This window comes from Hypomesus nipponensis, chromosome 17, assembly GCF_054491055.1.
Source record: "Hypomesus nipponensis isolate SF chromosome 17, ASM5449105v1, whole genome shotgun sequence".
Classification (NCBI taxonomy): domain Eukaryota; kingdom Metazoa; phylum Chordata; class Actinopteri; order Osmeriformes; family Osmeridae; genus Hypomesus; species Hypomesus nipponensis.
This window is the reverse complement of record NC_140377.1, coordinates 21,599,420-21,613,309: the sequence shown is the minus strand read 5'-3', so window position 1 is coordinate 21,613,309 and position 13,890 is coordinate 21,599,420. Positions and strand designations below refer to the sequence as shown.

The window sequence follows — 13,890 nt, the reverse complement described above, 5'->3', positions numbered from 1 at the left end:
CCAAAATAATTGAGTGCACAAAAAGTGTTATTTACGGTCGGTACAGAAAACCTTGAACCTAAGGCTATACCATACTTATAAAGATCATTTTTAATTAATATCCTATGTGGTTAAAAATAGTTCACATGACGTAACCATGTGCATACAGGCTAGCAGGTGTCATGACTTTACAATCAGCCTGAGGCATTTATGAAATGCTTTTTTTTATTAAACCATTTGATTAAAGACATGTGAAGCCTAGTTAATTGAAACATATCCACATTTCAGTTTAACTTTTGTAAAACCCTCCAAGTATGCTACTTGTAAAAAGTAAAACAACAACTAAATAACTAAAATAAAAAATCTAAGATATAAAATATAAATAATTCTCTTTTTTTCATCTCGAATTATCTTTATGTAGCCTTTTTTGGGGTTGGCCTACTGGTGTCTCCACTGAGTCTCTTTGCTTAAGATGCACTTTGCGATCTACGGCTGGTCTGGAGCTCTCGTTAATCTACGACGATTTTCAAGTGACTCTTTAGCTACGATGGTTTTAGGAAACGGCCCGTACAACTAAGATCCATCGTACGATGGACTCCACGATCAATTTAGGCTTACGATGCTTTCGGGACTCTCAGCCCTGGCCTAAACCCAGTCCCAAAAGAATAACCTGGGTAAAAGTTTCCCAAAGCATTGCGTTTATGCACGTAAAACGCCAACTAGTATAAGAATATTAAAGTTTTCTGTCTTTGATTTTGCTGACCGCGAAAACTTTGTTTGTGAAATTGCACCCGCATCCCACCACTAGAGGGTTTGCGCAGTTGTGCTTTGAAACTAGCCTAATTATCATGTGCATGCCGTGCTATCCTGTATCTGTTTGCTAGCAGGATTCCCCAGAGTGGATTACATGTGGTAAATTGTAAAGAGGATGACAGTGATCAAAGGTTTCAATTCTAATCCCTACTCCACTTTGCATTTGAATTCGTCCTCAGATTCTCTTGTTACAGTTTGGAATGAGCTTCTGTTGCCTATGGTGATTTGACGAAAGAATTTGAAACTGGCTACTGTCCTATCCTTAAAAAAAAGTTTACTTTGTGATATTATGGTCGACCTTACGCAAATCATTTTACAATCAAATTTAAACAGAAAGTTTAATCGAATCATGGACTACTTGGTCAATAATGTCTACCGAAGGCCCATGAACCAAGGGGTTATTTAAAAAAAATATTCTGTTAAGGATTAAGCTTTAGGAAATAGGCTAAATGGTAAATATATATATATTTTTTGTGGCTCATACTCTTTCCACAATAAAATGATTGGGAAGACGCGATAGAATTTGTCAAATTAATATACATATTTCTTTATTCCAAACGTGAAGCAATTGGCATTGTAGGGCATTTAGAGCAATCGGTCAATCTAAAAATGCGCATCGACCTACATGACAATGTGCTTTTATCTGGAATAGCATATTGCCTATAGCTAAATATAAATTACATTGTATGCACACTTGTCCTCCAAATTACAAAATTGATTATTCTGCAGAGTTTTTTAAAGATACGCGTGTGTAAAATACATCTAAAAGAGCTTAATAAAACTGTGAAATATCTTTGGCAAGAAATCTTCTATTGAATGACACGTGGATATGTCAACTCCCCACAGAAGATAAGTAACCTTCATTTGAGAGGAGGCAGCTAAAAGCTTTGAGTACTCTTAAGATAGAAAAGATACCCTACCAGAACAAACAACAAACTAGTATAGGTCTGAACTTTTGGCCGCGCAACCACCCTTCTCCAAGCAGAGATGCGAGCCGAACAGTAAACATCCTGACAAGTTACAAATGACTGTGGGCGTCATATTGTTAACCTCTCTTGTCCAGCACGGAGTAATGAGCAAATATATTCTAGATTCCTCAGTCCCCATCCATTGCGCGTGGGCAGTTTCATGAAGAGGCAGAACTCCTTACCTTTTGTCACTACATTTAATAATTAGCCTTTCTCGTTTCCTCTTTTTGTCCACCCACGTTGACAGAAAGTTAAACAACTCAATCATTATATTTTCGATTTAGTTTAATGCTGATGGCCACCTTTTTCATTCAGTGTCACTAAGATTATGCCTCATTTTGTTTAAATTATGATCTGCCTAACATCAATAAAAACGTGAAGTCAGTTCAAAGTATGTCTCATTCAACAGAAAATGTAGCCTGTACAATGGACTACTCTACTATTCATGGAAGATATCCTGACTTCCCTCGTGATGTGGGTTGCCAGAAGGCTTGCTGTCGGCCTAACCTAGTTTCTGTAACAGATCAGCTCATTAATTCAATTAGATTCCCCAATACAGATCCGGGACTGATCCAAAAAACATTACGTCAATTCAAGTGTTAAACGGATTCCATCTTCCCCAAAACTGATATGGGGCTCTCTATGGTCACCATCCATGTTTATGCACAGGCCAAAAATATCTAATGATATTATGCAATACAATAAAAGAGCTATTTCTGAGTCCCAGACAGTCCCTACAGTAAGGCCAAGAAGCTGGATTCACTTTGTGTGATAATAATACACTGTTTCCAGAACAAACCACCCCAGAAAGATATATGTTATCTCCAATACAAAAAAAAAAGAGAGAAGCGAATGGGGGATGTAGCATTGTAGGAGAATATCCAAACTCTTTCTTTATTTCTCTGCCGGTCAGTAGAGGCTTTTTTCAGAGCGGCTTGACATGTACGTGCTGTTATCAGATTGATGGGCCAGTTTGATTGAAGTGGCTTTGTCATGCAAATGTCAGCCGCTTGATGGATGAGTGCGGTGCGCTGACAAACTTCTGGAGGTCCCCCTCACCATTGGCGCCGTGACGGCTCACGTCACCAGCAGCTGAGGTAAGAAAAGTGTTATAGGGAAAGCCCTGGGTGACTTGATCCGCGAGCTGAGCTCTTTCCTTTTTTTCCTCGATACCTTCCGCATGACAAACGGCCGAGAGGTTGCAGGGTAAGGAGGATTCCCCTTGAAACGCATGCAGGCTGGCCCTCCATCATCAATTGCGCATGGACAATTCCAGAATGAACTCTTTCCTTGAGTACTCAATTTGTAACCGTGGGACGAACGCCTACTCACCCAAGTCTGGATATCACCACTTGGATCATGGTTTCCCGGCCTCCTTTCATACGGGCTCCACCACAGCGACTGACAGCTATAACGGTGATGGACGGCTTTATGTCGGAGGCAGCGCGCAGGTCGCGGAAACCCAACATCAGCACCAGAGCAGCAGTTACGCGCATCCCAATCACCAGTCCCAGACGCACCATGCCAATATGGGAATCCCCTATGGCGGCACTGGAAGCTCTGGGTATGGGACTCAAGCATGCGCGAACCCGGACTATGGACACCCTCAGTACTTCATAAACGAACAAGATGGGATGTACTATCAATCATCGGGCTTTTCCGCCTCAAATGTAGGCCCCAACTACGGAGCCCTTGCAGGGACGTACTGCGGAACCCAAGGGGCCGTTCCCGCGGCCCAGTACCAGCACATTGGCAGTGAGGTACAAGACCACCAGCGGGGTTATTTGCAGAGCACCTATGTTGACATTTCAGCCTCCCAGGAGAGGGAAAAGGACACGGAGCAAACTCCACAAGGCAAAACGTTCGACTGGATGAAAGTGAAGAGAAACCCCCCTAAAACAGGTGAGTTGTGGGGCCTCAAGAAAACAATGGTCATAGTTGTGTGAAAATGAACACCACAGGATCGGGGAAACGTATATTTTTCATTTGTGTGGAACCATCCAATCATGTCACCTGTTTCAGGTTGATTCTTCGATTATATAGCCTAATGTTCGGTCGACGCAAAGGCTTTCACTCACGGTTCGTTTTGGTTAGCAGAGCATAGACATTTAGGGAATGCCAGCCTTGCCTATCTTGGTTTATCTCTGATCCATAACACAACGGGAGTTTGGGGGGCTGGATTCTTGGTCAGTGTGATATCTCTGTCCAGACACGGTTCTGGTGACTCTGGCTGCGTGCATGCCTGACATGTTATTTTCTCCACCGTCTGCTCGCTTGCTAATGCATCTAGCAGACGTGCTTTCATACGCCCTAGGAAGTGGCCCAACGCTGTTATCTGAAACTACCCCAAGGTTCTCATTTGGCTTCATTCGTTTTTGTTGGCCCCTATTGTGTTCCACGGGCCTTTCCTTCCTCGCTTATGCCCGTTTGGAAGTTGTGCATAGATATAGGTTTCAACTTCACTCGGGTGAGACCAGCCCCAGTAGGCTACGGTCATAAAACATCCATCCATAACAGTGCCAAAGGGAATATGGTTTTATATGTACAGTGTGCATTTAGATTTCTATACGCGCCTTGACTTTATTTGTATCGTGGGCTATGTGAAGCGCAGGAGATTGAGTCTTTAAACTAGCCTCTGAATAACATTTTAAGTGTATTTATTCAAGGCTTTTGTGTCCAAATTGTCTCTCGGTCTCATTGTCTCATTGGCGTTTTTTGATCCCTATAGTTGTTGCACGATTCTTGATGCGTTCTGCATTGTCCCTCTTTGTAATATATATTCCGCGAAATTGAAAACGAAACTGAAATGTGAAATGTAAAATTCATGCAGTTTTTTTTTCAGAATTAAGAACCATTCCTTATTATCAACTATCAAACACCATCTAATTAACCATCCTTTTCGTTTTTCACAGTCAAAGTTACAGACTATGGAATGGGACCCCAGAACACAATTCGCACCAACTTCACAACCAAACAGCTAACTGAGCTCGAGAAGGAATTCCACTTCAGCAAGTACCTCACGCGAGCAAGGCGCGTGGAGATTGCTGCCACTCTCGAGTTAAACGAGACCCAGGTGAAGATCTGGTTCCAGAACCGCCGGATGAAGCAGAAGAAGCGCGAGAAAGAAGGCCTTGCCCCGGCTTCAGCCACAGGCTCCTCCAAGGACCTGGATGACCACTCTGACCATTCCTCCTCCACGTCACCAGGCATGTCCCCTAACTCAGAAACATGATGGAGATCATTTACAAAAACTCAAGGCACTGAGATCGAATGGGGGAGGGGGAAAATGTATTCACCAGCAAAATATTCCTCCCGTATTATCGAATTGACTATTCCACTGTTTATGCGAAATGTCTGTAACTGATGCCTATTTAAACATCTTTGATGTAATTTAAACTCAAGTAATTAACCTACTTTGACATGCACACTCAGAAGACAGAAGGAAGCGGCTATGCACAACATTTTTTTTATTATCAAACTAGACATTTGTTTTCACAATCTGGATATACATGGTCTTCAGTCTCAATGCCTCTTAGGGGGGATGCACTTTTGGATGTTTACAAATCTCAAAGCGAGCCTTATAATACCGACAGGGAGCCTCATGGCAAAACATTGTGATATTGTTGGACTTGCTTTTATTTTGTTGTAGTTTTGTAAGTTGTATGCGGTTGTTTCAATTTGTTTGTGGCCTTTCAGGCGACATTACAGGCCCACACAACTGTCTCCTGAGGCCGAAAGGGTTGCTGTATGAATGATTCCTTGCACTATAGGATCACAGGGTATTATACGAACAAGTTGAGTGAGTGTGTATGTGTGCGTGTGTGTGTGTGTGTGTGTGTGTTAGGGTGTGAATAATTCAAACACAAGTTCATGGAGTAGGCATATAGAACGAGATTTATTATGTAAAACAAATCATTTTTTAGTAGTAAACTTATAAACGTGTGAAGTATTTAGGACATGAATCAAAATAGTTGAAGATGACGTGATCACAATGGCAAACTAACTTCAACCGTCCGATGAAAGAAGAATGTAGAACATACGAAATGTCATAACACAATTTACACCTGTAACAGTCAACCCAACTCGCAAATAAACAGTTGAATTACACACGTGGAAGATTCAAATGTTGACACCTTTTATAGGCAAAGAAAGATACGTTTTAAAATGTGAATGTGTTTATGACCCTGTACTTTTTTTCTTTTTTTCATCATGCAGACGAACTAAGTTGTATTAGTTTGTCGGCTATGTATTTACTTTGAATAATTTCTCAATCGAAATGCTGTCTCTGAATCTACCTCAAATAAAAACGTATTTTACAAAACGTGTTACAATTCAGATTTTTTTTAAATAAATATAGGCTAGTTTATTTCCACGGCTTCCAATGTTCATGTTCGAATGTGAAATTTCATGGTGTAAAGACGAGAACAAAAGGGCTGTGGCGAGTGTTTCAGCCTACAACGTTGCAGCACTTTGGGGACCTGCCATGCATACTAATGAGTTATGGACCCCGTGCATTTCAATAGTTTCCTTGAATTGAGTACCCTCGATTTGACCTTACCAGAATTCACAAAATAAGAAGGCCTGCAAGCCCAACACTGTTGTCTATGCACGCTGCGCATAGGGTGTGGAATGTTGCGTTGCATTCCGGGTGGTTCCCGTTGACCTTTTTACCTCTTGACGCCTCTGGGATATCTAAACATGTAAACAAACTCCCCTTCTCCTCGATCCCTCCCTGCCCAGTTCTCTCAGCGTCACTCTGCGTGGCCTCTCAAACAATCCGGCCCAAACTCTAGGCCAATGCATTGTATCACATTTGCTGGAACACACCCCGATTGTTTGGAAAGGTGAAAAACCTGCATTCTTTAGAGTGCGGTCTTGTTTGTCCATGTGTACTAAGGTGCAGCCGCCTGTAGTGGAGCCGTCAACAGCTCGGCCAGGGGACCTGACCCCAAGACCAGTAGGCTAGCCTATACGCAAAAAAAAAAAAAAGAAGAACAATAAAGCGCTAAAACTTTATGGGATAAAAAAAGGGCTAACAATCCGATCGATTAACATTCACAACAACAGTAGGGCATTGAAAATTCAAATGTAAAATAGAAGGTAAAATGACTATAGGCAAGGACGTTCCTTGCCAACCTTCTTCAAAGCAGCTGGTGTTCATTTTGCTCATGCTGGGCCGTTTGTACCGCCTCTCAGGAGCTTTGATCTGTGATTGACCCATGCATGCCAGTCACCGCAGTCACCCCGTTCAGATACACGACAAGCTGGATGCACTGAGGATGTGCTGTGTAGACCAAATTACGACCTTTACAAGTTCAACATCATTCCCCTCAAAAGTAGTCGATTCAAGGAATATAGATAATATACATTTTTATTGGCCTATTTAAAGTTAGAAGAATGGATCCTTGCCATGGCCTGGTGAAAGTATTCCAAATGAATAGTCCTATTAGGCTACTTTTTGAACTCTGCAAGTTGACGAGTAAATATTTCGTGTAACCATAATCATGAACTCACTTCTAAACCTGCTTACATTTATGTTGTGAAGCCGGTATTCATTTTAATGGCAAATAGGCCTACTAAACAATTGCATTAGGCTATACTCCTTTAAAAACAATTTGGCTTATATTATCCAACTTTTGATGCAGTTCTGATGCAGTTTTAATCGTTTGAATACATACATGGTAGAAGTGACTGCTTCGTTATCTGCAAAGTGAAACGAGGTAACCGTTGAACTACTAACTATGCCCATTAATTTCTTTCATGAGCCCATGTCAGGCCCACAAACTCTCCCCAAATTCAAATACTCCATCAACGCTGCAAAACCCCTCTGTGAAACCCCAGCCTCCTGAACTTGAGATGAGTTATGGGAGGAAAAACAGAAGTCGGGGGGTAACCCGATGAGTTCACCCTGAAAGAATCTCTACCCTCACCCCGCCTTCACCTCTCTCCCCATCTGTCCAAAATACGAGTCTCCTGTCTTTTCCTGGACTAGGAAGTAGCATCATGTCTAAATTTGCCATCCAATTATGTCGCTTAAATTAGCTTCCTGAATTATACGACCCAGCTGGAACCGACAGGTGAACGGGGAGTGGGATTTGGAGGGCGCGCTGACAAGGCGTGGAAGGCAAAGGGTGTGGCTTGGGGCTCTGGGGGGTCCTGAAAGGTTGAGGAAACGAGTTTGCCATAGTTTTTTCCTCAAGTCTTTCTCTCGTGGCCTCACCTCTTCTCCAAAGTTTACGCGAGCTTGACAGTTCCATTTCATCCCCTGACCCTCTGACGGACGGCTTCAATATTTACACAGGCGGATCGGTTTGCCTAGGCCCTGCCTCAAACAGCCCGGACTGCCAGCCTCGCTCTCCCCAGGCCCAGGTTCACCCGGAGTTCAGACCCAAATTAATTCTCGAAAGGCGTGGGTCAGCCTGTCAGGAGTCGCGGATGAGCTTCCATCCCTCTCGCGGGGTCAACCACAGGTCTGCTGCGCGCTCCTCTCGCTCTCCAAGCAAGCGGCATGCCTGGAGCGGCACTTGAGGGGGCTCGCTTTGTCCTGCACGGATTCTATAGAATCTCACCGTTGTTTCTCTCGCGTCTCTTTTCTCTTTCCTTTGATTCCATTTACAGAGTTCTGTACTGTAAATATTCATTTGGGGGTAGATAAAAGGCACAGCTTTTCAAACGAATGAGCAGCGAACCTGTTTCTACAAGTCTCTCTAGAGTTGTGTTGGCCTTCCCGTTGCCAGTAAAAAGGTCAGAGTTCGATTTTCTGTTGAAAAGATCCATAAATGACTACAATGTCTTGTGACCATTTATCTATCTAATGTGACCAAGCATACAAAAGACCTCAAAATGAAAAGCTTATATTTCTGCTGTTGGCTATAGTCAAATATCTAAAATAACACCCTATAGGCTGTGATTTTTTTCTTTTTACCTACTGGTAAAAATGCAAAATGTTAACAAGAAACGAAATACCTCGGGCTGGTTAAATACAGCAGTACCCGGGCGATGAATATGATAATAGTATTCGTTTCGAAATGTTGTAATTAGCTTATTTATAACAAATGGAAAATTAAATATCAGTAAAAAAATAAATAAAACATCTTTAACTATCTACCTTTTTAATAACGTTTTTGCAAAAACAGTTTCTAGGCCGGTTCAATAATATTTTGGAACATATGATCATACATACTGGTAGTTTACTTTTGAATAAATGTTCAGTTGCAATTTCTTAATAAAAAGATTTAGGGTTCTACATAAACTTCTCAAAGCATTTAGGTACTGAAACAGCATTATGAAAGAAAACAATTTCTATCAAAGACAAAACATAGATATATCTGGGTATGTTTTCTTAATGAATGTGAATTATATGTCTAATCATATACTTGAATTCCATATTTTATGTAAAAGCTCTCGAAAAACTCAAAACAACATCAAATAAAGTATTTGGATGCATCCTTACTATGCATTTAATGAGAATGAGTGGGCTAACATTGTCTTAAATGTATTTGCAGATATAAAGATTTACTCGTGTCACTATCTTAGTCTTTCCAGAAAACAATTACAGAGACTTGATGGCGTCATTGGAAGTTCATACAGCTTTCCAGTCCATCTAATTACGCAAAGCCATTTGCAGAGCAGAGAAAGGCTATCACGGGGCTAAATACTATTTTGAACCAGGCCTAGAACCGTATTAGCAGATAGCCTACAGTATGTCCAAAATTGCTACCACATTAAAATAACAAGCTATGTCGTCTAATGTAACAATTTGGATGGAAATAATTAAGCTATCAGTCATACCTGAAAACTACGTGAGCTAATCTACTTTGAGTGCTCCAAACTGTCTACTCCTGTTTCACATCACATTTTTGGGGGGGAGAATTCAGACCAAAAGGTTATCAGTCCAGAATTCCTTAAGCGCACGAGAAGAAAAGCCAGAGAAAACATGAGAATAAAGGAAAGCAGAAACACTAACGGCTCAAGACGCGGCACACAATCGCAATAATTGTGTGGCACATATTCTGTGCTCTCTATGACACGTCTGACGCCATTTATTGTAGATCTTTTTGATCTGTCATTTGTTCTGTGTGATATTACATTCGATCAACGAGTCTTTAAATAACCCGTGTTCCTATATTTCATTGAAAGCGATATTAAAGGCCTTCTGTAATAGGTCACAAAAGGCACGGAATACAAGTTTTCTGCGCACGTTAACTCGATCGATAGCACCTAAATTGACCTTTGGCCAGACTCTGTGTGACTTTAATGTCACCAGTCCCTCATGTTCATAACCCTGGTGATGTCATCCTGCAACAATTGAAACGTGTCTCCATGGTTTGAAGGGGATCAATGGTGTCATGATGACTAGCTAGGTGAATGCTGGCTGTTTGGTCATCTCTAACCTTGCAGCAAAGTTACAGTCATTTCTGAGTCTGAGCATGATGTGTTTCAAACTGGACCCGTGATCTGGTACGAAATCTATTCCTATGAGCAATCGTAGTTTCGGATGCGGTCATTGGAAATAATAACACTCCTTGTATGATTCCCTTAAAAACAAAAGAAAACATATACCACACAGAAGCCTAATAGCCTTGTTTATCTCTCGTCAACACAGCACGCAGAAACCCTTTTCCTTGTGGCATGTGACATGGAAGCACATTTACAACTCGAGCAAAAATACACGTGATATTCTCTTTCTCTATAAGGAGCTACCGGGAGGGCGGACCAATCATTGAGCTCTAGAATTGATTCAGCTGGTCTTTGCACACTGACTGACAAAGTCAGTCAACAAAGATAGTTTCTACACTGTCAACATAGTCCACCCTACTGTCAAATCCACCTCATACAGCTCTGATGGTCGACAACCACAGTAGGTGTGGGCCTTGCCACATCAGCATCTATCCCGATATGGGGTTGATCTTTTTCAACACGGCTTTTGTCATCCGGTAACTACAGAATTGTTGCAGGCAGCATGTCACTGATGCATCAAAATCACTGAGATCGCAAGGTGGGTGGAAACGAATCTGCACCGTGACATGGGCGGACGTTGGGGGTTACATGACGCCGGGCTGTGAATTGTCTGTTATTACTCTGATGAGATCCTGCCACTGTGACACTATTGCAGGACAAAAGAGCGTGGAGGTTGCAGAGGGCTAGTGTGGCAAGAGTAACGGGTGTAATCATTCATAAACCAGGTTCACCTTCGAGCAAAGGTTATGCACCTTTGAGATGTGTTGTGTGCGACTCCTTGTCACTATTTCGCAAGGAACTAGTTTCTTGTCCGATTTGCAAAGAATTACGATCGTTCTGCCCCCTTGGTGTCAGCAGTTGTAGTCCGTCAGTCTGTCATTTGGACTCCAACTTCCAGCTTTTCCGGGATTAGAGAGCGGACCTATGTTTTCTGTGTCGTCTTCAGGCTGCGTGCCTTCAGACCAGCAGCGAGCGAGAACAGGGGAGCAGGAGGGAGATAGAGAGGGAGGTCAAGTGAAGGGATGGGGGGAGAGAGAGAGCAAATGTCCCTATTCCTTCACTCTCATCCTACCCTCATTCTCTCGCCACGTTTTTTCCCCCATCTTTTCATTTCCTTTTTCTCAATTCACCAATCTACTGTTAATTCATTGCCTGCCTGCCTGCCTGCCTGCCTGCCTGCCTGCCTGCCTGCCTGCCTGCCTGCCTGCCTGCCTGCCTGCCTGCCTGCCTGCCCGCCTCTCTCTCTCTCTCTCCCTCTCCCTCTCCCTCTCCCTCTCCCTCCCTCCCTCCCTCCCTCCCTCCCTCCCTCCCTCCCTCCCTCCCTCCCTCCCTCCCTCCCTCCCTCCCTCCCTCCCTCCCTCCCTCCCTCCCTCCCTCCCTCCCTCCCTCCCTCCCTCCCTCCCTCCCTCCCTCCCTCCGTCCCTGGGCTGGGCCCGGCCAGAGTGCTGATGCATGGAGTGTTGAAACCTATCTGCAGGAGCCATCACTTTTCTCATCACTAGCGCTATCAATAAACAATGAGCTCGCTCCAATTATAGCCAGTGCCCGACACTCAACACCCCCCCTCTCTGGCCCTGCTACACGAGGCAAGCAATGCTGCTCGTGTGTTTCAGAGAGAGAGAGGGAGGGAAAGAGGAAGAGAGAGTCTGTTGGTGAGTCCTGTGTTTCCAAGTGTGTGGTGTGCGTGTGCGATGTGTGTGTGTGTGTTCAATGTGTGCGTACAAGAGCATGTCTGCACGGTGAGAGAGCTCGGGGGAGACAGAGAACTGGCAGGTCAACCACAGTGCATTCTCCAGAACCATCTGAACCATTTACAGATCCCAGCAGGAGAGCAGGACTGAAGGAAGGAGGGATGAAGGGATGGAGAGGAAGGGAGGAAGGGAGGAAGGGTTACAGGCTGCGGGGGGTGGAGTGTAGAGAGCGGTCAGCTGACACTCAAAAGATTCTTTTTTCCCCCGCTCGCTCGCTCGCCCGCCCGCCCGCCTTTTTCTTTTTCTTCTGGCATTTTTCGTGTTTTGTTGCGCGGCGTTCAAGTGAAGTGGGACAGGAAAGGGAGAATGAGGGGGAACCAAGCGGCAAAGGGGCCCGGGCCGGGATCAAACCCTGGCCGCTGCAGCCAAGGCCTCAGCCTTCATGGGACCCTCACTTATCTGGTGAGCTGCCAGGGCCCCCCGACTAAAAAAGGTGTCCGACCCTCTTCAAGCTTGCACCCCAAATGGCGGCGCGTTTGGTTGCGGCGTGTGATGGAGGCGGGTGGGGGGGTCAGTGGAACCCCTCTGAGCGATCCCCTCCCAGACCCCTCCTTCCTCTCCCTCCTCGGCCAAGAATAACAGGGGGGCCCGCTCCGTCACTCTCCTGTCCCCGCCCGCCGAGATCCTGGGACCCTGGGACCCCGCCCTGGCCCGTCGACTGGCTGCACCTGTGCAGAGATGGGATTTGCGTGTTGTTTTAGTTTCAGGAAAAGGTCACCCGTGTGCCTAACTGCGGAGCTGTGTTCGCTTTTGCAACTGAAATAGCCGGGAGCTGATCCATGTGTCTTTCTCTATGTAGATGGAGGAGGGTGGTGTAGACGGAGGGAAGGTGGTGTAGATGGAGGAGGGTGGTGTAGATGGAGGAGGGTGGTGTAGATGGAGGAACGGTGGTGTAGATGGAGGAGGGTGGTGTAGATGGAGGAAGGGTGGTGTAGATGGAGGAGGGTGGTGTAGATGGAGGAGGGTGGTGTAGATGGAGGAAGGGTGGTGTAGATGGAGGAGGGTGGTGTAGATGGAGGAAGGGTGGTGTAGATGGAGGAGGGTGGTGTAGATGGAGGGAGGGTGGTGCAGATGGAGGGAGGGTGGTGTAGATGGAGGAGGGTGGTGCAGATGGAAGGAGGGTGGTGCAGATGGAGGGAGGGTGGTGCAGATGGAGGGGGGTTGGTGAAGGAGGGTTCAGACATGAAGTGGTCAAAGGGGCAAGGTTAGGCTGGGGTCACCAACCAGCGCTATCATTTCACCTCTGCCTGCTGGGACTGGGGTAAGAATGAACGAGACACCTGGGGAACGCCAACCGTTAAAGTATACCCCCCCCCCCCCCCTCACCCTCCTACCCTTCCACACCCCCTCAACCCCCCCCACTGGAAGCTTGTAAGCCTCACAGGGCTGTCAGAGTGCCAGCAGGAGGCTTCGGAGCTATGAGGGCTATGGAGGGATGGAGGGAAAAGATGAAGGGGGAGCAGAAGGGCTGGAAAGGGAGACAGCTCAGATGCCGAGGACAGGGAGGGCAGAGCGAGGGAGGGAGGGCAGAGCGAGGGAGGGAGGGGGGAGGGAGGGAGGGCAAAGCGAGGGAGGGGGGAGCGAGGGAGGGAGGGCAGAGCGAGGGAGGGGGGAGGGAGGGAGCGAGGGAGGGAGGGCAGAGCAAGGGAGGGGGGAGCGAGGGAGGGAGGGCAGAGCGAGGGAGGGGGGAGCGAGGGAGGGAAGGCAGAGCGAGGGAGGGATGTTTGACGAGCTAAGGATCGTGAGGAAACTGACACGTTCTGAAACACGGCTCTGAGAGGAGAATCTGGCTCTCCTTCACACGTCCCACCAACACCCCTCACTTCCTGTTAGCTCTCCCTCCTCTCCACCCCATCCAGATTTCCTCAATTCCTGTTTGCCCTCCCTCCTCTCCACCCCACCCAGATCTCCTCACTTCC

The 13,890-nt window shown here is 45.5% G+C and overlaps 1 protein-coding gene across 1 annotated transcript; it reads left to right on the top strand.

The window, feature by feature from the left end:
• Nucleotides 1-3,022: 3,022 nt before the first annotated feature.
• Nucleotides 3,023-5,119, top strand: hoxb1a (homeobox B1a). Its single transcript, XM_084677993.1, has 2 exons — nt 3,023-3,662; nt 4,673-5,119. The coding sequence occupies exons 1-2, from the start codon at nt 3,023-3,025 to the stop codon at nt 4,990-4,992; spliced, it is 960 nt and encodes a 319-aa protein (XP_084534119.1). The 3' UTR covers nt 4,993-5,119.
• The last annotated feature ends 8,771 nt before the right edge of the window (nt 5,120-13,890 follow it).

Bases quoted from the DNA above. Each gene is read 5' to 3' on its own strand.
- hoxb1a (XM_084677993.1), top strand. From the start codon at position 3,023: ATGGACAATTCCAGAATGAACTCTTTCCTTGAGTACTCAATTTGTAAC. The intron at 3,663-4,672 runs GTGAGTTGTGGG...CGTTTTTCACAG, and splicing joins GAGAAACCCCCCTAAAACAG to TCAAAGTTACAGACTATGGA.